Raw genomic sequence first — 23,546 nt, forward strand, 5'->3', positions numbered from 1 at the left:
CCATAAAATCAAGGATGTAATGTTGAGGCTTTATAAGGCACTGGTGAGGCCTCACTCGGAGTATTGTGAGCAGTTTTGGGCCCCTTATCTTAGAAAGGATGAATATACGGATAATAAACATTAAGAAGGATATCAGTCCAACGCAGACAAACGGGACTAGCGTAGCTGGGTATAAACACAGGAGATTGTGCAGATGCTGGAAATCCAGAGTAACCCTCCTCAACATGCAGGAGGAACTCAGCAGGTCAGACAGCATCGATGAAGGGGAATGCGGTGCAGAGGAGGTTCACCAGGTTGATTCCAGAGATGAGGGGGTTAGACTGTGAGGAGAGATTGGGTCACTTGGAACTGCACTCGCTGGAATTCAGAAGTATGAGAGGACATTTTATAGAAATATATACAATTATTAAAGGGATAGATTAGAGGCAGGAAAGTCGTTTCCATTGGTAGGTGAGACTAAACTAGGGGACATAGCCTCAAGATTCATGGGGAGTAGATTTGGGACGGAGATGAGGAGGAACTGCTTTTCCCAGAGAGTGGTGAATCTGTGGAATTCTCTGCCCAATGAAGCAGTGGAGGCTACCTCAGTAAATATATTGAAGACAAGGTTGGATAGATTTTTGCATAGTAGGGGGATTAAGGGTTATGGGGAAAAGGCAGGTAGGTGGAGATGAGTCCATGGTCAGATCAGCCATGATCTTATCGAATGGCAAAGTAGGCTCAACAGGCCAGATGGCCTGCTCCTATTTCTCATGCTCTATGTAAATAGTTGACTTTTCAGGCTAATATGCTTCATCAGTACTCCTGATGTCAGTTCCCGTTGTAGGGCCCAAAATGTTGACTATTTGTGCTCCTGTAGATGCCGCCTGACCTGCTGAGCTCCTCCAGCGTTTTGTGTGAGTTACTCTACTTGGTTGACAAGGAGGAACTGGACGAAGGGCCACGACACAGTCGCAGATGGGGTTTAAATGCTTTATTTACATCGCAAGTCATTCAGAAGCCGTGCCTAGAAAAGTTCAAGTGTCCACATCATCCATCTATTTTGGCCGGAGAAAAGTGCATCCTGGGAACACACCAAGCGAGGCTGCTGGAATCCCTCTCGGCTCCTCACTTCTCCCACCCTTTGCCCCCGGGCTGCCGCGGCAACTCGAAGCCGACCTGCTGTGCTATCTCCCGGGCTGAGCGCTCCCCCTTGCCGTGGTACTTGTGGTGCAGTGCGAGGTGCTGGCGGGCGTTCTGCAGCAAGCACAGGTAGGTGGAGGCCTGGTGGACGAGTTCCTGCTGAGCACGGCACAGCTTCTCACTGGTGACCTGCAATGGTAACGGCTGCGCTGTCAGTCCCAATACAGAAAATCAAGGAAGCCACATTCAGCAAGACCCCGCCAAAGGACAGGCCGGACAGAAAACTCGCCCAAAATAGCATCTTGTGAGCAATTTTGAAGCTTTTATCTCAGAAAGGACGTGCCAGCATTGGAGAGGGTCCAGAGGAAGCTCACAAGAATGACCCCAGGAACCTCACTGAAACCTATCAAATACCGTACAGCTGGACGAGGACAGGGTGTTTCCTATAGTGGGGGAGTCTAGGACTTGGGGGGGAGGGGCACAGCTGACGCTCCTTTGGAACAGAGACGAAGAGGAACTTCTTCAGCCAGAGGGAGGTGAATCTCTGGAATTCATGGCCACAGACAGCTGTGGAGGCCAGGTCATTGGGTGCACTTAAAGCAGAGGTTGATAGGTTCTTGATTGGTAAGGGCGTCAAGGGTTACAAGGAGAGGGCAGAAGAATGGGGTTGAGAGGGAAAATAAACCGGCCACGATTGAATGGCAGAGCAGATTCGACAGGCTGAATAGCCTGATTCTGGTCTTTTGGTCTTACGGACGACTAGCCAGCTTTTAAGAGAGCTGCCTGGTTGTACCAGAACAGCAAATCCATGGATGATGCGACGCTGCTGTTCTGGCTGCAGCACCCACTGGACAGCTTGTCCGCCAACCAGCCCGGCACCTGGAGATTTGCACCTCACGGCAGCGAAATCCAGGACCCCATTCCTGGTCCAGCAGGTTTATTCTTGCGTGCACACGTAGGGTGAGGCAAATCTTTGCTCACAGCCACTTGCTGTCACACTACAAATTCCTGCCGTAAGACCATAAAGCATAGGAGCAGGATTTGGCCCATCGAGTCTGCTCCATCATTCAATCATGCCTGATATTTCCCCCCTCCTCAGCACCACTCCCCAGACTTCTCCCTGTAACCTTTGATGCCATGTCCAATCAAGAACCTATCAATCTCTGCCTCAAATACACCCCATGACCTGGCCTCCACAGCTGCCTGTGGTAATAAGTTCCACAAATTCACCAACCCAACACCCTGGCTAAAAGAAATTTCTCTGCATCTCTGTCTTCAATGGATGCCCCTCTATCCTGAGACTGTGCCCTCTTGTCCGAGATGCCATCATCACGGGAAACATCCTTTCCACATCTACCATGTCTGGGCCTTTCAACATTTGAAAGGTTTCAATGAGATCCCCCCCCCCCTTCTAAATTCCAGAGAGTACAGGCCCTGAGCTATCATATGTTCCTCATATGATAACCCTTTCATTCCCAGAATCATTTTTGTGAACATTCTCAGAATCCTCTGCAATGCCAACACATCTTTTCCTAGATGAGGAGCCCAAAACCATTCACAATAGAGTATTCTGAACAATTTTGGGCTCTGCATCTAAGAAAAGACGTGCTGGCATTGGAGAGGGCTGGGAGGAGGTTCCCAGGTGAATGTAAGTGGATTGTTACTTCATTATTTCTTCTTTCTGACCTTGGGCAGCAGAGGGAGAGCTCTCATATAATCTGGCAGTAGCCATTCGTCTCCTCGGCCCCTTAGATTCTGTTTTGCATCACGCCTAATCAATATCTAAGCCTTTTTTTGTCTGCCCTGATCCCGTGACCTATTTGCGCATTTTTTTTCCAACATGAGAGGCAATTTGGCCCTCAAGCCATCTCACCGAGCAAATGATTCGCTCACACACCTATTCTCACTACCACTCGCCTCAATATGGAGGACAATTTACAGCGGCCAGCCAACCCAACCTACACGTCTTTGGGAGGGGAAAGGAAATCGGAGCATTTTAGGGGAAAACCCACACACAGGCACATTTATTTTCACATACACCAAAGTCCAACGAAATTCTTTGCTCGGTTTACTGAGAGCTTCAAGCCCCGAATGCTCTGGCAGTAACTTTATGGCTCTGTCCCTTTTTTGGTGACCTCTTACCCCAGGAAATACTAATTGGTCTCTGCCCGTTTAACTGTGAACTAAATCCTGTCTGTCCTCGGATTTTAACCTTTCAACTGTCTCTATGATCCAGGATTGCGCATCCTCATACCCCTGACCTTGACCTTTGACTCCTGACTCGGAGTTTTCTAGAATCCTGACTCAAGACGTTTAGCCCCGATCTTGATGACACTCACACGATGATTATTTTCTGGTTTATAAATCGCTGTAATATCTGCCTCTGCTTTAGTAAGTCCCCGTCATGATTGGCTGACCATGCCGTCAATTATCCAGCAACACCCGCCCCGGCCACTCATCTCCCTTTCCGATTGGCTGGGCCCTCTCCGCCGGTTGCAGGGCTTCACCTGGTTTCTCCGGAACTGCTCCGTGATGTATCGGTAAGCGGCGAAATGCCGGTAATCGCTGCCCTGGCTCCGCAGCTCCTTCAGAAGCGCCCTGAACACCCGCAGTGGATGGGACGCCGCCGCCATCTTTTGAACGACTGGGCCGCGCCAGCCGGACCAATCGATCGCCGATCGCGGATCGGTCCGCGGGCCGCCGCTCGCCACAAGGCGGCGCTAGATCCGCTCCTCCTCGTCTTGCCCACGCCCCTTTCCTGTCTCGTCATCTACTCCTCCCCTCTTGGCCCCGCCTCCTCCCTGTCTTGTGACGGTACGAACACCACCGTCTGTTTGTGTAATTCTCTGTCTTCATGCTAGTTGATCTTTTAATATAATATTCTCGTCTCCTCCAACTTTAGCCATGCTTTCAGAAGGACAGCGGGAAGCATAACGGGCTAGGATGATTCTTTTAATTAAAGATGGGATGATGAGGTGATAATTGTCGAAAGATTAAGATAATTTTGATTTGACATTAACAGTGGGAGTAACGTCAATGTATTAAAAAGTCACTCCCCCACAATTTATATCCGTCTACACTAAAGTATCACACCACCTGAATATCCAATTCCCAGCTTTGATCATGTTGCCAAGTCTATAAATACTATTAGCTCATATCTGTTTATTTCAATTGGGTCACCGACTTCCCTATTCCCTCAGACATGCTGCACACTTTCCAATAAAGTCTTTGATTTTATCTTGCCATTTTAAAAAATCTTTCCCCTGCCCTCCCCAACGCATTCTGGTTATCATCATGCATGGTCTATACAGCTGTCCTAACCCCCCCCCCCCCTCCCCCATCTGAACTCTGTCCATTTGGGCTTTCTGCTGTCCAAATCTGCTCGCAGGTACCCTTACCAGATCAGTCTAACCCTTTCCAACAAACCCTGCGAGGAGCTGGGTCATGTTCCTGCTTGAGGTGTGACCCATCAGGCCTGTAGAGTTGTCAACTTGCCCCAGGAGTGTCCCCAGTCCCTTGTCCTTCACCAGCTCTCCAGCCACACATTGTCTATCTTTGTGTATCTGTGCTCAGAATCCTGAGACTCCACCCTTTGAGATCCCACTTTTTAAATCTCTAGGTAGGCCTCCGTTAGTCTCGATAGACCATGGATTTGCACCTTGGAAAGTTTCCAGGGCGCAAGCCTGGGCAAGGTTTTTTTTTAAATGGAAGACCGGCAGTTGCCCAGGCTGTAAGTCTCCCCTCTCCACACCACCAACGCTGTCCAAGGGATTAGGCATTAGGAAATCCCTACCCAAGCTTCAAAACTCTCAATGGCGCTCTTGACCCTGGCCACACACAAAGATCTTTATTTGCCATATATATTTACATGTATTAGGAATTTGCTCCAGTGTGTTGGCACTACATGCAAAAAAAAAATCAACAATTATTAAAAAGTAGAATTATATAAAAATAAGTTCATTTATAAACATTAATATGGAATAAAATTTGCATAATTACATAAGTGCTAGCACGTATTTACAATGTAAACAGTATTATAAAAAGTCACAACATGCTGGAGGAACTCAGCAGATCGGGCAGCATCCGTGGAAAGGGTCTCGGCCCGAAATGTTGACTGTTCGTTTCCATGGACGCTGCCCGACCCGCTGAGTTCCTCCAGCGTGTTGCTTTGACCCCAGCATCTGCAGAGTACTTTGTGTTTATTATAAAAAGTCATCTCTGCTACCATTGGATCACCTGTGAAATATAGAAACCCCGATCACTGTTGGTATCCCATTCTGCTTGTCATTTATACAATTGAGCCTCTTGTGGTGGTATAGGTGAGGAGTGATTGTTTTCAGCAATATCCTGAAGGAGAATTCTGTTGGTGGGGAGGGAGAAGGAGTCGGGATTCCTGCCCTTTCTCCCAGCTGTGGTCTGATCCAGCGTCTGTGGAGAGAGCAAAACAGAGTCCATGTTTTGTCAGCTGTGACTCTGTTCCTCTTTCCACACAATAGTGTAGTGGTTATCACAATGCTTTACAGTACAGGCGACTCAGGTTCAATCCCCAGAGTTTGTACATTCTTCCCCGTGACCACATGGGATTCCTCCCACAGTTAAACAACGTGCCGGTTGGTCATTGTAAATGATCAGGTGGGATTAAATTGGGGGATTACTGGGCAATGCAGCTCAAAGGAGCGGAAGGGCTGATTCTGCACCATTCCTCAATAAATAAATAAGATGCTGCCTGACCTGTGGAGTATTTACAGCATTTTGCTTTATTCTTTGATTTCTGTAGTTTTAATTCAGTCTGAATATTGGATTCTTCTGAAATTTGGGATCCATCTAATGAGAGCATTTTAAACGGTGGAAGGCGAAGGGATGGCAGTTACAGGTCGATCTCAGAGTAGGAATAATTCAAAATGTGTAACGTTTATCTCGCAAAATCCCTTGACTGAAGTTGATTTTTATTTGTAATGTGCCTTGGTTCTTATGACACGCAGAGTCAGTGAATTGTGGATTGTAAAAGTAAAGTTTGGAAGGGGGAAAGGGATTTGCTTTTCAAGCGTAAGCAGGGCGGGGTGATGTCAGGGAGCGAGAGGCACAGAGGTCTCCAGGTATTGGTTCTGGGCACCTCACTGTTCCTAAGTGGTCGATGGCTTAAGTTAAATTAACTCACAATACCGATCTCTTGGGAGAAAGTAATGGACGCTGTTGAAACAGCTAGAGGTACTTAGAGAATGTTTATAAATAGGCAGAACTGTGATACTTACAATTAAATATTGATTGAATTTGGTTTGTCACCAAGGACACTCACAGATTTCTACAGATGTACCGTGGAGAGCATTCTGACTGGCTGCATCACCATCTGGTATGGGGGGCGGGGAGGAGAGGGGCTACTGCACAGGATCAAAATAAGCTAAGTTGTAAACTTAGTCAGCTCCATCATGGACACGAACCTCTGTAGTATCCAGGACATCTTCAAGGAGCGATGCCTCAAAAAGGCAGCGTCCGTCATTAAGGACCACCACCACCCTGGACATACCTTGTTGTCATTACTACCATTGGGGAGGAGGTACAGAAGCCTGGAGGCACACACTCGACAATTCAGGAACAGCTTCTTGCCCTCTGCCATCCAATTTCTGAATGGATATTGAACCCATGAACTCTTCCTCACTACATTTTTATTTCTGTTTCTGCGATACCTATTTTTATATTTTTTTTACTGTAATTCAGTTTTTTTCTGTATTATTAGTCTTGTATTGAACTGCTGCCACAAAACAACAAATTTCACAGCATATGCTGGTGATATTACACCTGATTCTGATTTTGAAATGCCCGAAATTGCTCAGAGAAATGGGTACTTCTTATCTGCACTGGAAAGCTAGGTTTCAAAAAAATATGGAAATCAGAGACCGATCTCTCAGTGCATTAAGTAAAGCTGGTAAAATGCTGAAACGTCAGGGATACTCAGCTGGTCAGGCAGCATCTGTGGCAAGAGAAACAGAGTTATTATTTCAGGTCAATGGACCTTCATTAACGAACTCCTGATGTCAAAAATGGTTACTATTTGTGTTGTGGGGCTTGGGGAGGACACTAAGCTTACTTGTCTTTAATTTAGGTGCTTTTTTGTTAAATTCTCTTCCTTTGTAGCATATTGTTATTGTATGCTTAATTTTGCACTGTATTAATGCTCCTCATCGGGATTTGGGGTTTTTAATTTGTAAAATGTTTTGAAAAACTAATTAAAATTTTTTTTTTTAAAAAAAAGGTTACTATCCAGACACACTTTGTCTACACCTCGTCACAAACTATTGTCTCCACTCCTTGCCCTCCCTACAACTTTAACGTATGCCTGTTTGCTCCCTTCTCTCAATCTGATGATGGGCCATTGATTGGAAACGTTGGCCATATTTCTCACTTAACAAGTGCCGTGTGAGCAGTCAAAACAAGATAAACGGTACCACAAACAGAGATAGATGGGGTCGATCTGATAGATATTAGTGGAATGTGGCTGCTTGCTGAACGAGGCTGGATACTGACTATTCCTGGGTACTGCTCAATTTGCAGTGTTGGATAGAGTAGAAACGAAGGGGGAGCTCGAATGTGGATTCATCCAAGAAAAGGGCTCTCTAAATATGGTCAGATAATGAAACAAGATTAATTAATAATCTCATTTTAAAGAACTCTCAGAGGAAGAGCCATCATAATATGGTACATTTCACATCAGTCTGAGTGACACACTTGTTCAAAAGTAGAATCCAGATCTTAGATAAGGAAATCCCAAAGGCCTCAGCTGGCTAATGTAGACTGAATATTAGATTAAGAGATATAACCTAGATGGTTTCAGAATTTTCATGAAAGTACAGTCAATTTGGAAATTTGAAGTATCCAGGAGAAAATGACAGTCAGTGGCTAACCCAAAAAAAACCCCTGTTATTGGATTAAAAGAAAATGTTTGGAAGCTTTCACAGAATTGTCTCTCTAAAGAAAACGGGAGAACTGTAACAACACAAAAGAAAACAGAAGATGAAACTGAGGTAGCAAGTAATATCGAAGCAGATTCTAAGAGCTGCTATGCGTACATAATAGAGAAGGAGGCAGCGAGAGTGGGTGTTGAGAGGTTAGAAGCTGAGACAGGGCAATTAATAATGCAAACACAAGGACGTCGAGAGTTTTTAAAGAAATGGTTTGTACCGAAAGCATGAGAGAAGTTAAAGAACTGAAATGGATCATTAAGAGGAACAGTTAGAGTGGACAGCCAGTGCCTCTTTCCCAGAGCACCATTGCTCGATACAAGAGGACATGGCTTTAAGGTAAGGGGTGGGAAGTTCAAGGGGGATATTAGAAAAAGGTTTTTTACTCAGAGAGTGGTTGGTGCATGGAATGCACTGCCCGAGTCAGATACACTAGTGAAATTTAAGAGACTACTAGACAGGTATATGGAGGAATTTAAGGATGTGGGGGGGTTATATGGGGGGCAGGGTTTAAGGGTCGGCACAACATAGTGGGCTGAAGGGCCTGTACTGTGCTGTACTATTCTATGTTCTATATTAAAACAGACATTATGCCAACTAACGGCAATAAAGCCAATGGATCCAATACATATGGTGACTGCACAGACAATTAAAGCATTGGGCCTTGTTTTTACAGAATCCCCAACATTCTGGAAAGGTGCGACAGGGAGACAGAAAACTTAATCCTGCTACTCAGAAAAGGAGAGAAAAGGCGAGTCAGCTTCATATCAGTGAGAATACTGGAGAAGTGCCCAGTGATGATGCGGGGAGCACTGTTGGCTCACAGCTCCAGAGAAATGGGTTTTATCCTGAGCTTGGGTACCCTTTGTGAGGACTTTGCAAGTATGGCGGGGATTTCCTTGGGCGGCTCCAGTTTGTTCTGACAGAACGCAGATGTCAGACAGTTAACTGGCTTCTGTAAGTTGCCCCCAAAGGAGGAAGGAGGTGTAAGAATTAGATCATATAACAGCACAGCAAAGGCACAGTCTCTTCCGCCCTCCATGTTGAGCCAAACTAATTAAACTAATCAAAATAAGGTCCATACCTCTCCATTCTCCGCACATTCATGTGCCTGTCCAAGAGCCTCTTTCATATCTGTCTCTACTACCCACCCTGCAAGCACATTCCAGGCTATCTGTAAAAAAAAAACACACTTGCCCAACATATTTCATTTAAACTCTTGTCTTTCATAAGCTTAATAAATGTTCACCAGGTTCTCCCCCAACCCCCACCACCACCCTCAGCCTCCAACACTCCAGAGAGAAAAAAACCCAAGTTTATCCAACATCTTATCACAAGCATGCGCCCCTTAATCCAGGCAGCTTCCTGGTACATGATTCTTATTCAGAGTGTGAAAGGTTAAGGAGAGAAGGCAGGAGGGAAATGGGTCAGCCATGATGAAATGGCAGAGCAAACTCAGTGGGGCTGTATGGCCTAACTCTACTCGTTTGTTGTATAGTTGTAAACATGTCCTGCATCTCTCCAAAGCCTTCACATTCATCCTATAATGGCATTATCAGAAGTGTAGGCAAATTCATAGGAATGCATCTATAAAATGGGATTAGTAGATAATTTGTGTAGATGGGGCCTTGATGATTGGTGTTGAGGTGTGGGGTGCCAGGCCTGTTTCAGTGCTATGTGACCCTACTACTGAAAATTTGAAAAAAAACTTACAAAGTTTATCTGAGGTAGTGTGGAGAAAGAGAATTATGCTTAAAGGTATCATGGGGAAATCTTTGAGGATATAAAGAGCGGAGTAAAAGAGAAGTCCACAGATCTCATATATTTGTTTTTCCAAAAAGGCATTTGATACAGTGCTGTAAGCTTGGTTACTGCCATGGTAAGAGTATAATCATTATCCTGGACAGGTAAATGGTCAGATCAGAAAAGAGAGTAAAGAGAAACCGTGTGAGATGATTACAAGGGATCATGATGTCTCAGAAAAGAATCAAATCCGCCTAACACAGAGATAAGGAGAGTAACTGGGAAAAACAAGTGGAATGTTGAATTTTGTTACAAATGAGATGGAGTACAAAAAATAGGAATTCTTCAAATTTCAAAGTACATTTATTATCAAAGTACTTATGCCATATACAACCTTGAAATTCATCTCCTTACAGGCAGCCATAAAACAAAGAAACCCAATAGAACCCATTTTAAAAAAGACCAAAAAACCACCTAACGTGCGGGGGGGGGGGGGGGGGAGAGAAAAAACTAAATTGTGCAAACAGTGAAAGTAAGTAAATAGCATTCAGAAGTGAAGTTCACAGAAGTGAGTCCATAGACACGAGGCAGGGCATTGCTGCAACTGATTCATGAGTGGGCCACAGCACTCGTTTCAGTGCAGAAACGAGTAAATCTCACAGAGTATCGAGCTGAACTGGCCTGCCTCTCACCTCTGGTCCCGACACCCTGACTTTTCCCATCTGGCTTGGCGCTTACATTTGGTCAGGACTTTGACAACATATGTGAGGTTCCAGTCTCAATGAAGAGAGCTTGTTTGAAGATAATGAGGGTGAGTTCATTGGATTAAATCTTGAGATACATAGGTTTTTCTGTGAAGAACAATTAATTGCACAGGCTTAAGGAGAATGAGAGGTGATTTCATTTGGAAAAATTAAGATGCTATTTATTTTAATGGAAAATTCAGTGAGGACGTTTCCTCTTGGACTTTGGGCTATACATGGGTCAGACTAAGATGAAAAGGAATTTAATGTCTGAGGGTTGTTAAGCTTTGGATGGTCTATAGTGAATCACTGAGTTATACATAGTTGAGTCAGATTTTTGGACCAGAGACCAGGAATGATCATCAGCAGGAAAATCAGAAGTGATACTGAGTGGTGAAGCAGGCAACAGGCCAATCAATGGCATCTTCTATTACTGTGTCTGTGATGTTAGAGATTCCCACTGTTCACAGCTGGGAGTCACCATTGGCCAGAAACTTAACCAGGTTAAAAAGCTCTGTGGCTACAATTACCCATGACGACACCGGAGTGTCCGCAGATGCTAGAATCTGGAGCGCAAAAAAAAAACTGCTAGAGGGTCTCAATGAGTCAGGCAGCAGTAAGGTGAGATTTGTGTAGGGAGATTAACACATATGGACCTCCCTCAGGGATCAGCATTGAAGACAGTGGACATGATCAACTGGCTGCAGAGATTCTAGGAAGGCAGTGGAGTGAATTGTGGGCTGGAGATGGTCAAACATTAGGATGGTGCTTCCCCTACCTGGCTGTGGGAGAAGGTAAGACAGCATTCCAACCCCTCCAGCCTGTTGCTAACCACTGCATTCATGCCAGCTCTTACTAAAAGATGATGACTGACAGGTGAGGAAGGGCAGCACTGGGTTCTCAATGGGAGACGCAACTCCCTTATTGGCAAATACAAACTTTTTAAAAAAAGTTAAGATTTATGTAGTTTAAACTACTTCCCCCCTCAGAAATGATCCTATTGACTGACTTTTGCAAACTACTGCTTTTGACATGACTTTTCTGCAACTTGGCTTCATTCTTTTAACAAAAAATCCATAACTGAACATTCTCCAGAAGATCTTGCTTCAGGACATTTCTTCCTCTGACCATATGATAAAAGGAAGGTCATTGATGAGGGAGCTGAAGATGGCTGGGGTCTAGGTCGCTGCCCTGGGGAACTCCTGCTAAAATGTCCAGGGGCAGGAATAATTGACCTCCAACCAACATTTGTTGAAGTATAATTTAACTTGTTGGCCATGTTTTCCCCAAGGATGCCCAATTGGTCAGTTTTATCATTTAATGTTGTACTCCTGTTCAGAACAATCATTCCTATCTCACCTCTGGAAATCAGCTCTTTGATTCAAAGTCTATAAAGCCCAAACTAAATATCACTGAAAAGATTCTAGCATGGATAAAGCAGTGGCTGATTGGCAGGAGGCAAAGGAATGGGAACCTTTTCTGGTTGGTTCTGCTGGTGACTAGTGGTGTTCCACAAAGGACTGTGCTGGGACCAATTTTTTTTACATTATATGTCAATGATTTGGATGATAGAATTGATAGCTTTGTTGCAAAGTTTGCAGACAGTATGAAGATAGGTGGGGGGACGGGTAGTTTTTGAGGAAGCAGAGAGGTTTAGATTAGGTGAATGGGCAAAGAAATGGCAGATGGAATAAAGTGTCAGGAAGTTTATGGTAATCACTTTGTAAAAGGTTGACTATTTTCTATATGGAGAGAAAATACAAAAAAAAACTGAGGTACAAAGCGATTTGGGAGTCCTCGTGCAGGATTCCCTAAAGGTTAATTTGCAGGTTGAGTCTGTGGTGAGGAAGGCAAATGCCATGTTAGCATTCATTTCAAGAGGTTTAGATGATAAAAGCAAGGATGTACTGTTGAAACTTTATAAAGCACTGGCGAGCCCCCACTTGTATTGTGGGTAGTTTCAAGCTTCTTAGAAAGGAAGTGCTGAAACTGGAGAGGGTTCAGAGGAGGTTCATGAAAATGATTCAAGGATTGAATGGCTTATCATATGTAGAGCATTCGATGGCTCAGGGCCTGTATTCCCTAGAATTCAGAAGAAGGCGGGATGACCTCATTGAAACCTATCGAATGATGAAAGCCTTGATAAAGTGGTGGGAGAGTCTAAGACCAGAAGACAAAACCTCAGAATAGAGGGGTGTCCTTTTAAAACAGAGTCAAGGATATATTTTTTAAGCCAGAGTGGTGAATCTGTGGAATTCTTTGCCACAGGTAGCTGTGGAGGTCAAGTATTTATGTATATTTAAGACAGAGGTTGCTAGATTCTTGACTGGTCAGGACATGAAGGGATACGGGGAGAAGGCAGGAGATTGGGGCTGAGAGGAAAATTAAATCAGCCCATGATGAAATGGACTTGATGGGCCAAGTGGCCAAATTCTGTTCCTATATCTTATGTTTTTTATAGTTATAGATGAGTAATTGTAATTTTATAATACTGTCAACTTCCACTGGCTTGATTGAAAATTTCCTGGGCTGAATGTGTCCTGCTTTTTGTGGGATGACATATCCACCAATATTCCACATTCTTTGGTAAATATCAAATGTTATACTGGAACAACTAGGCAGGTGCTTTGGTTGTGCAGTGTTCCAATTTGGTTATATTATGCGCTGCCTGTTCCAGTAGGTTTTGCTGTATCTAGTTCATTTAAGCCTTCCCTAATATTGAGGAATGAATGTAATCAACTGGATTCTGTGATGGTGAGGATCTCAATAAAAAAGACACTTCTGGGTGAAAATGGTTGCAATTAGTTCAAGCCTGGTCTTTGTCCTGTCATCACCACTGAGGTGGTAAATCTTAAGAGTCACGTTCATTTCATGAGTCACTAAGTGAATGGAAAGATAGAGAGGAATTAGTCTTCAGCCCTTGTGGGCATTTAAAGCTCCTGCTGAGCAGCTGTAAAATTACAACATCACACCCAGCCGTAGTAATTCTGAGATGTTCATTTGTTGGCTCCCATTCTTTCTCAACCTCCATTTGACTGTCAGAACTTTACCACAGAATTCCGGGCTAATCCCCAAGCTTTACACATCTTAAAGCCTCCCAATCATTTGTAAAGAAAATTTCAAAATACCTCTCGACTTAGTGACTGAATTCTTCTTAAGTCACTTCTCCCATTCGGCATTTTTAAGATGTTTGAGAGCACAAGTTCACCATATAAGCAATGCTCTGCCATTACCCTAACTGTTTTCAACCTTCCTTGCTGTGATGCTGCACCCCATTTTCAAAAATACTTCCCGATGGGCTGGAATTCACCTACATAACTAATGGCAACCTAGCTCCAATGTCACATTGCAATAAGCAGAGAACATGAATGTTGAGCCCCAAGTTATTGTAAACTTATTCATTGAAGTGTATGAGGACCGGCCTTGAGTTGAACATTTGCAAAAGAAAGGCACTCTTAATCTGCACTTGCAGAACTCTGGCCTTCTAACAATATGGGTCCATAATAAATCCCTAGGAAACATGGGCCTCTTGCCATATCTTAGGAGATACAGCTGGACAAGAACAAATATCCACCTTGCTTTCAGTATGGCAGCTGTTGGATAAAAAATATATTGGAGGGAGGCAAAATCTGAAATACTGCACAACCTACATGCTGACTACAGTTCTTTGTGGGAATGGGACCTGCTCTCGGGGTTCAATAAATGGCCGTTATTCAGCATGCCAAGGACTCGACCCAAGAGCTTTGCTAGCCTTCAGAGGACTGAGATTTCATGGCTCTGGAGACAGGGGAATTGGAGGTCGGTGTCCGGGCAGGAGATCTGTGTGTCGTGGGAGATGGAAGAACTAAGGCTGTGTGCCAGAGCATGGAAAAAGCGACACAACATACTTTTAGTATCATAAACCAGCAAGTTGTTTGTTATGTCTCTCTCGCTGTGAAATGGAGACACCTTTTTCTCCCTTATTAGGGAGGAAGAACCTGTGGTATGTCGAATACCGGGTGAATAAGTAGTCTTTGGGTTAACTGCAAGTCTGTGTCTTTGCTGTTTATTTGCTCACACTTGAGTGCTCGGTGGCAGGTGCCAATGCTTTTTTTTTGCCGGTGGGGGAGAGGGGGATTGTTGCTTACTGCCGCTTATGTGTGGGAGGGGAGCTGTGGGGGGCGGGGACTTTGGAGCTCTAACATTTAACTATCATTCATTCTTTGGGGGCACTTCCCTGACTTTCACAGTCTAGGTGTCAGCAGCAGACTGTAGCCCAGCAGAAATGGTCCACTTGCTCTGCCAAGCACCACCCATTCCATCTGTTGCAGAACCCAGAACTGGAGTGGAAGTAAGTCATCCTGTTCAGATGGAGATAGGTAAACTCACACATTCCCTATACGAGCAGCAGCTTGTACTACTGCAGGACTACATGCTGTACACTGGTAACATAGCAAGCCACTGACCAACAGCACACAAATCTTTCTTGGCTATAGCACAAGATCCTGTTTCACAGAAAATTTACTGAATGAAAATGCGATTCCACAGGGAACAGATCATTTGAAATCTGATGAGCTTAAATCCGTTAACAACCTACATCACAAATACATACAGAGACGGAATGCGTTCTCACCATTTTTGTTTTATTTTAAAAACAGTGCTTTATTACTGTTGGGAAGGATTTCCCTTCCTTCGAGTTTATAAAAGCCAGCAACAAGATCAATAATTTATACATGGGAAGTAATACAAAAGGAATAATAGTCCATGTGCTATCTACTTAACATTCATGATTATATCTAATTATAACCCAATGAATACTGCTCGGTGATGAAGCTACTATACGATATACCATACCTTCTGGGAAACGTTCACAAACAAGGTGGGATGAGGGTCAGGACAGTGTTGATGCTAGCTTTCTAGCAAGATTAAATACCACCTGCACATGGTTTTTTAAATTGTTTAGTGTTTTCTCCTATTTTATTCCCTTTCCAATGCCTGCACCACAGCACAATTTCTAATTCTCCCACCCCAACACTCCTTTCCCCTTTGGCTGGAGCTCAGAGAGAGGGCTCTCTCCTCTTTGTGATTCATAGGAACTTCCGGTTATGGAAGGTGAAGCTTTTCCTTGTTTATCTGGGGGAGGAGAGGAGAAGGGTAAAGGGAGGATGGTGATGGTGGTGGGGGATGGGTGATTGTGATCGTATCGGGTGAACTGTATTACAAGTAAATGGAAAGAAATAAATGTTGCTTAATATAAAGGCTTAAGGATTAAATGGTTCAAGTATCTGCATCAGCCATGTCACTGTGATAATGACTCCTACTACTAACAACCAAGTTTCCTATTCCAGTCGGGATACAGCAATGGGTCCCTTCCAAAAAAAACCACACACACACACACACACACACACGCACACGCATGCACAACACAAAACAAATAAAAACTTGTCAGTCCCACTGAACCTGACCCGATGGATGGGGTGTCGGATATTTACCATATGGTAAGCTGCTGACTGGACATGGCCCATTCCTGCTAAAAGCAAGATGGTCTTTTGCCAAATAAAGAGAGAATAAAAAAAACATTTACTCTACTCAGAAATTGTTCCCTCCAAATATTCTGCCTATTCTACAGCTGCTCTGAGGCTTTTACAAAACAAAAACAAGGATTGAGAACAATACCCTTGGGTTACTTGGTAGTCAGCGGAGTAGAGTGCAGCTGTAGTGCTAACTCACTAACATGTTCACTGGTTATAATATAAAAGTTAACCTAAGTAAAAGAATATGAATTGTAGTCATAGGAATGAAAACTATTACTGAACCTGGTGTGACACAGAACAGCAACTCCCATTCATACAAGCCATCTGTGGTCTCTACATTTTCCTTCTCTATGCACTACTAAACTAACTGGAGCACTACCAGGAGATGCTGTCATTTGCCACACCACATTCCCATTTTAAATTCCTTCCTCTGTGATGAGACTTTTCTGTGAATGTTTCCCTATTATAACAACAATGAAAATATTTTTATATACAAAAAACAATTGTCATTCAGCGACAAACCATGCTTTGGCTTGCAATGCAAAAAAAAAATTCATAATTTAAGGACGGCAGTGTGGTGTCTACGACTAGTGTCCCTTTTTTCTTTTAACAAAGATTGATTTTCTTTAAATAGCTTACTAAGCCGGTGCAGTGTACACTGTGTTGGGAATACTCTACATGATCAGAAACTCTGGCAGCAACTGTGCTGTCTGCACCATGGAAGTATACTTTTTCAATTCACTCCCACCTAAATCTCCCAGTGCAGATATAACAGACAGCAAAGCTCCAGGAACATTGGAACAGAATGGATAGGTCTGGGCCAGCCCCAAGCGTGCACAATAAATTATTAGCTTCAATCTGACCTGGAGCCTCATTGACTAACACTCACACATTAGCTCAGCTAACTTCCTAAAAAAAATAACATCTGAAATGGCATCATGAATGCCTTTAAAATGTCTACCAAAGTGTAGTATTCATAACTTTTTTCATTTACATGATGCAACTGTGTGTCTGACCAACCTTCCAGAACTTTCCTGTTGAAAGTCCTCAATCCCCACCCTATCCACACCTCTTCTTCCAATTCACACCTCTGCTCTTCCCTTTACACCTTTCAGGCAGGGGTAGAGCTAGATTCTTCTCATGCCAGATGACCATTTTCTGAGCAGCATCTTCCTGCTTGCTTAGGTACTCACCGAAGACAGAGGTAAATGAAACAAGGATCACAAAGCAGCCAAAATCTGATGACGATGATTAGAGTTAAAAAAAGATTGATTTAAAAACTGCATTTTTATGTAATTCTGCTGAATGCAAGGGTGTCAGCCAGTTGGAGCAATATCCTAGGTCACATTAAAAAAATACAAATACATTGGATAATACAATTCAATTAACCTGATGCAATTAAAACATGCATATATTTAGTGCCAAACACTTCTGGATTGTATCACTTAATTCAATGGTGCTACCTGACAGTGCAGTGTAAACCTGCCCCATTTTACACAGGAGGCATGAAACCTCCATTTGGAATTTGCTGGGATGCTAATGCAAAAAGTCAATATCATTTTAAAAACAAAAGCGTGGAGATAAATTTACATCACCAGTGGAGGGAGGTGGGTTGTGTGATCTTCTGAGTCTTGAATGAATGATTAAACGGACAAAAGTTAGCATTGCAGCCACTTTGCTGTTTGATAGCAACTAATATTTCGGCTGTTGCTATTGTTCAGTTGGGTACAAACAGGCACAATTTAACATGCTATGTCTGGAAATGGTGATTAGATGGAAGCTGCAGCTGCACTCACTACAAAAAACAAAGCACAACATAAAAATTGTTTCCATCCACTCATAACTGGATAATTTCCAGCTTGCCCCCCCCACCTCTCCTCCTCATTTTGAACTGACCCCATTAAGTGGTGAATCTCTCTCTTTCCCTCCCATCAAGATTTTTTTTGTATATCCACAGACCCTTGGTGCTGCTGCTCCACACACTTTACTGGGACCAGTTTCCCGTGGGCACTCAATTTGACTTTTGGTTTTTACTACTGCTTTTGTGCCTAATATTTTTTAAATTTCATTTGTCTGACTTTTGTCATATGAAGCTGATTTCATAAATGCCACTACACACACAAAGAAATGCACTTTTATACCACAGTTAAAAACTGTCTGCACAATCTTTGGAACAAAAAAAAATGAAGGCAGAAACAAAAGGAAAAAAAATACATGTTTAGAAGAACATAATGAGGTATAAAAAAGTAGGTCTCTTGTGTAATGATTTCCTCTCTTTCTCGTGTATTTTTTTTCATGTTGAGTTGCTATAAAGTTCCACTACTTGTAATATTGCAACAACCAGGCCTTGGGAAGGGGCTGTTCCCATCGCAGGAGTTCACATCACTTTTAGTAGGGAGCAAAACGACTGTATCCACCTCGATATAAACTAGCCTGGAAAAGAACAAGAACAATATGTAAAACAAAGTTAAAGCACAATTTAAACATTCAGAAATGGTACAGGCATTAGACGTACATATACATAGCTTCAAATTCCAGAGACTTGGGCAAGAAGATCCAGACCAGAGGTTCCCAACCTTTTTTATGCCATGGACCAATACCATTAGGCAAGGTCTAGACTAAGGAAGCTCAGCACTCTGGAAGTGAAAATATTTTCGCTGAGGCATTAAATCGTCCCTACTGCACTTTCCAGTGGAAGTAAAAAAATACCATGGCACACATAAAATGCAAGAATATACTCCAGGTGCCCAGGCCATCACTCAATTGACATAATTATATTCTGTTTGTAGGACCTTGAGGCCAAGGGGCATTAATAGTTAAATTGAATTGAATTTCTTGTATTCAAAAGAAAAATTAACTTTCTCACGTGCCATTGACACAAGGTACTGATTTTCCCATAAAATCAACAGACTGTGGAGGGTGCTGCTGGAACTCCCTAGATGAGGAAAAATCTTGAAAGACCTTTGACAGATTAGTGATCACTATGAAGTTGGAAAACAGGTGCCTCTACTACTACTACTGCAGGCCCTCAACACTTGACCACAGGACCCAACTCCCCATAGCTCCACTGGACTAGTATCTGATCTTCTGGTCCCAATTCCAGATGCATATTTGGCCTCAATGGTAATTTGTTAAGAGTCATACCACACAGGGACTGCCTATGCAGCTCATACCAATCATCACGTTTATATTATGCAAATTCCTCTATTCTCCCCAGATTCTATCACTCACCTATATACTAGGGGCAAGTACAGTGGCCAGTGAACTTGATTGTCTTTGAGATATTGGAGGGAAGTAGAGCACCTGGAGCAACTCAACATGCTCAAAAGGAGAAAATGCAAACTCCCTATGGGCAGCACCAGAGATAGAAATTGAACCTAGATCCCTGGAGCCATGAAGAAGCTTCTCCTTACTGTTGGATAGAGATCTATCACTATAATATGGTTGCTAATACATACTAGTCTTTTATATCCCTCCCTTCTCACTCTAAAACCAAAGCCCTCTAGTTCTTGACTCTCCAACCCTGGGAAGAGGTCTGAGTGGGTTTTATGCCCCTTGTGACTTTGAATGCCCCTGCAGTAGGACCATCTCTTAGTCTCCTATGCTTCAGGGATTGCCCAACTTCTCCGTGTAGCCCAGCCCCCCTTGTGTTGTGGTGGCACCTCATGGATCTTTTCTGTTATCTTTCCAGCTTTATAACACAGTAACCAAAATAGAATATGATTCCCCAAGTGTGGCGATATTTTAAGAAGGATGTGGAAGCACTGGGGGAAGTGCACAGATTTACTAGGATGCTGCCTGGATTAGAGAATGTGTCTTATGAGGAGGAGTTGAGTAAGTTGGGGCTCGATGAAGTGCGACAATGGAGGTCCGCGGAATTGTGAGAGGCTTAGATGGACTGGACGGTGCCCTTTTTCCAGGGAGGAAATAGTTAAGACCAGAGGACATCTGGAGATATCAGAGGCAGTATTTTTTAAAAACACAGAGTAGAAGTACCTGGAATACGCTGCCAGGGGTGGTGGTGGAGGCCAATACACTTGCGGTATTTGGCAGACTCTTAGATAGGTACATATAAAGAAAGAATGGAGGGTTATGGGTATGTAGGATGGAAGGGTTAGATTGATTGAGAAGTATGTTAAAAGGGTGACACTACATCAAGCTGAAGGGCCCATACTATGCTGTACTGTTATATTATACAGGTCTGTCATTGCAAATACAGAGCAACACACACACACACACACACACACACAATGGGGAGGAACTCAGCAGACCAGGCAGCATCTATGGAAAAGAGTAAACAGTCGACATTTCAGGACTGCAGGAAAACGATGAGAAATCGGAGTAAGAAGGTGGGGCGTGGGGAGGAAGAAACACAAGGTGATAGGTGAAACTGGGAGTTTTGGGGGGAGGCTGGGAAGGGGTGAAATAAAGAGCTGGGAGGTTCATTGGTGCAAGATATACAGGGCTGGAGAAGGGGGGAATCTAATAGGAGAGGACAGAAGAACATGAAAGAAAGAAAAGGGGAAGGAGCACCAGAGGGAGGTGATGGGCAGGTAAGGAGATACGTGAAAGAGGAAAATGGAAATGGGGGAATGTTTTCATCTATAACCTTGTGTTTCTTCTTCCCCTCCCTCCACCTTCTCACTTTGACTTGTCATCTTTTCCCCCCAGTCCTGATGAAAGATCTTGGCATGAAGCATTGACTGTACTTTTTTCCATAGATGCTGACTGGTCTGCCAGGTTCCTCCAGCATTCTGTGTGTGTTGCTTGGATTTCCAGCATCTGCAGATTTTTTCATTTGCAAATATAGAGTATCACTGACTACAGTTACTGCAATACACTAGTACACAATACCAGTGGTTACAGGTCTCTCATGATGTCAATTTCTAACCAAATAACTCTTTGAAAAGCTAGTACAAACACAATCCCACTTACAACTCTACTCTGCTTTTGTTAGAGATGGGTCAGTCCACAAACCTGAGGAATTCCCATATAAACTAATGCTGTGAAACCTCATGATAATCATGAGTGGACAGTGAGGAAATGCATCTCATTTCCTGCCTTAGTGTTTGCTTCTTGACAGGAAGGTGTGAGTAACTAGCTTTTTGAAATAAACACTAAGTTTTGATGTCATTTATTTCTGAATGCTCTGGTCTTCAGAAGACTTCAAAACTTTAACCAAAAATGTCAGATTCATCTTTCATATTTATTATTTTGTTAGTGCCCGTAGCAGTGCTGGATAGCCTGACTCATTGAGGCTGTTATTCTGGGATCATCTTTGGTATGGCAGGGCCTGCATTTTCATCAATTTATGAACTGTTACATTGAAAACTTGTGTAAATTGGCTGCTGTATACTCATCACCACTTTGCTGGATACAAAGGAATTTGGTTTGAAATAGCAGATGTGAATGAAAGAACATAACAAGAACAGGGGTAAGCCTACAAGATCATGGCCTTAGATTTACTTGCAAGTTTCCTCATAAACTTTAACTTATCTTTAACTAATAACCTGTCTCTCCTAAAACATATTCAATGACTTTAGTTACACAGCTCTTTGGGGCAGAAAATTCCAAAGCTTCACAAACAGACATAAGAAATTGCTTCTCATCTCTTTCTTAAATGTGCAACTCCTTATATTCAAATTATCTAATCTACTTGGAGTACTATGCTCAGTTCTGGTTACCTCACTACAGGAAGAATTTTGAAACTACAGAAAGGGTGCAGAGGAGATTCACAAGGATGTTGCCTGGATTGGAGAGCATGCCTTATGAGAATAGGTTGAGTCAACTCGACCTTTACTCCTTGGAGCGGTGGAGGGAGGATGAGAGGTGACCTGATAGAGATGATGAGAGGCTTTGATTGTGTGGATAGTCAGAGGCTTTTTTCCCAGGGCTGAAATGGCTAACATGAGAGGGCACAGTTTTAAGGTGCTTGGAAGTAGGTACAGAGGAGATGTCGAGGTAAGTGCTTTTTTTATGCAGAGTGGTGAACGTGTGGAATGGGCTGTCGGCAACAGTGGTGGAGGTGGATATAATAGGCTCTTTTAAGAGACTCCTGGATAGGTACATGGAGCTTAGAAAAAAAAAGAGGGCTATGGGTAACCCTAGGTAATTTCTAAAGTACGTACATGTTCGGCATAGCATTGTGGGCCAAAGGGCCTGTATTGTGTTGTAGGCTTTCTATGTTTCTATGAAAGTGAAACTGAAATAACTCTTACTCCTACAGATATTATCAAATTAGTTTTTTTGAAGTAGTAACCAAGAAAGTCAATGAAGGCAGCAGATATAGTCTAATGGTCTTTGATAAGGTTCCACATGGTAGGCTGCTTTGAAAAGATAGATCACATGGAATCCAGGTAGAGGTGACTGGATGCACCATTGGCCTGATGGTAGGAAGTAGGAGGTAATGGTGGAAGGCCGTCATGGTGTAGTTCCCCATTGCTCGATCCATTGATATTTGTTATCAGTACTAACGACTTGCATGGGAATGTACAAGGCATGGTTAATAAGTTTACTGATGACACTAAGAATCAAAGACAGTGAAAATGGCTATCAGGATTTATAGAGGGATATTATTCAGCTGTTAAGTGGTCTGAGGAATGGCAAATGAAATTTAACTCAGGTAAGTGTGTGAAGTGTTTCATTTTAGGGGATAGATAGATAGATAGATAGATAGATAGATAGATAGATAGATAGATAGATAGATAGATAGATAGATAGATAGATAGATAGATAGATAGATAGATAGATAGATAGATAGATAGATAGATAGATAGATAGATAGATAGATAGATAGATAGATAGATAGATAGATAGATAGATAGATAGATAGATAGATAGATAGATAGATAGATAGATAGATAGATAGATAGATAGATAGATAGATAGATAGATAGATAGATAGATAGATAGATAGATAGATAGATAGATAGATAGATAGATAGATAGATAGATAGATAGATAGATAGATAGATAGATAGATAGATAGATAGATAGATAGATAGATAGATAGATAGATAGATAGATAGATAGATAGATAGATAGATAGATAGATAGATAGATAGATAGATAGATAGATAGATAGATAGATAGATAGATAGATAGATAGATAGATAGATAGATAGATAGATAGATAGATAGATAGATAGATAGATAGATAGATAGATAGATAGATAGATAGATAGATAGATAGATAGATAGATAGATAGATAGATAGATAGATAGATAGATAGATAGATAGATACTTTATTCATCCCCATGGGGAAATTCAACTTTTTTTCCAATGTCCCATACACTTGTTGTAGCAAAACTAACTACATACAATACTTAACTCAGTAAAAAATATGATATGCATCTAAATCACTATCTCAAAAAGCATTAATAATAGCTTTTAAAAAGTTCTTAAGTCCTGGCGGTTGAATTGTAAAGCCTAATGGCATTGGGGAGTATTGACCTCTTCATCCTGTCTG

The 23,546-nt window shown here is 42.6% G+C and overlaps 2 protein-coding genes across 16 annotated transcripts in view; both read right to left on the reverse strand.

Moving 5' to 3' along the window:
- Positions 1 to 958: 958 nt before the first annotated feature.
- fmc1 (formation of mitochondrial complex V assembly factor 1 homolog) lies at positions 959 to 3,840 on the reverse strand. Its single transcript, XM_073033979.1, has 2 exons — positions 3,630 to 3,840; positions 959 to 1,311 (listed from the first exon to the last, which is right to left on the reverse strand). Exons 1-2 carry the CDS (start codon positions 3,753 to 3,755, stop codon positions 1,108 to 1,110), a joined length of 330 nt encoding a protein of 109 aa, XP_072890080.1. The 5' UTR covers positions 3,756 to 3,840; the 3' UTR covers positions 959 to 1,107.
- An 11,325-nt stretch (positions 3,841 to 15,165) lies between these two features.
- Positions 15,166 to 23,546, reverse strand: part of LOC140719458 (RNA binding protein fox-1 homolog 1-like) — a 267,927-nt gene continuing 259,546 nt past the window's right edge. For 14 of the 15 annotated variants that reach the window (XR_012096911.1, XM_073034145.1, XM_073034141.1 and 11 more), the window contains one exon: positions 15,166 to 18,510. Coding sequence is in view for 14 of the 15 variants with exons in the window: in XM_073034145.1 (XP_072890246.1) it covers positions 18,466 to 18,510 (45 nt within the window). In the remaining variant the exon portion in view is untranslated. The remainder of the gene's footprint in view (positions 18,511 to 23,546) is intronic. The other variant, XM_073034155.1, reaches the window with a different exon arrangement.

Source organism: Hemitrygon akajei, chromosome 31 (genome assembly GCF_048418815.1).
Source record: "Hemitrygon akajei chromosome 31, sHemAka1.3, whole genome shotgun sequence".
Classification (NCBI taxonomy): Eukaryota; Metazoa; Chordata; class Chondrichthyes; order Myliobatiformes; family Dasyatidae; genus Hemitrygon; species Hemitrygon akajei.

What these genes read in the sequence shown, in the direction of transcription:
- fmc1 (XM_073033979.1), bottom strand. Translation starts at nt 3,755, where the DNA reads ATGGCGGCGGCGTCCCATCCACTGCGGGTGTTCAGGGCGCTTCTGAAG. An exon ending in AGCAGTTCCGGAGAAACCAG is followed by an intron (nt 1,312 to 3,629) that starts GTGAAGCCCTGC and finishes TTACCATTGCAG; the next exon opens with GTCACCAGTGAGAAGCTGTG.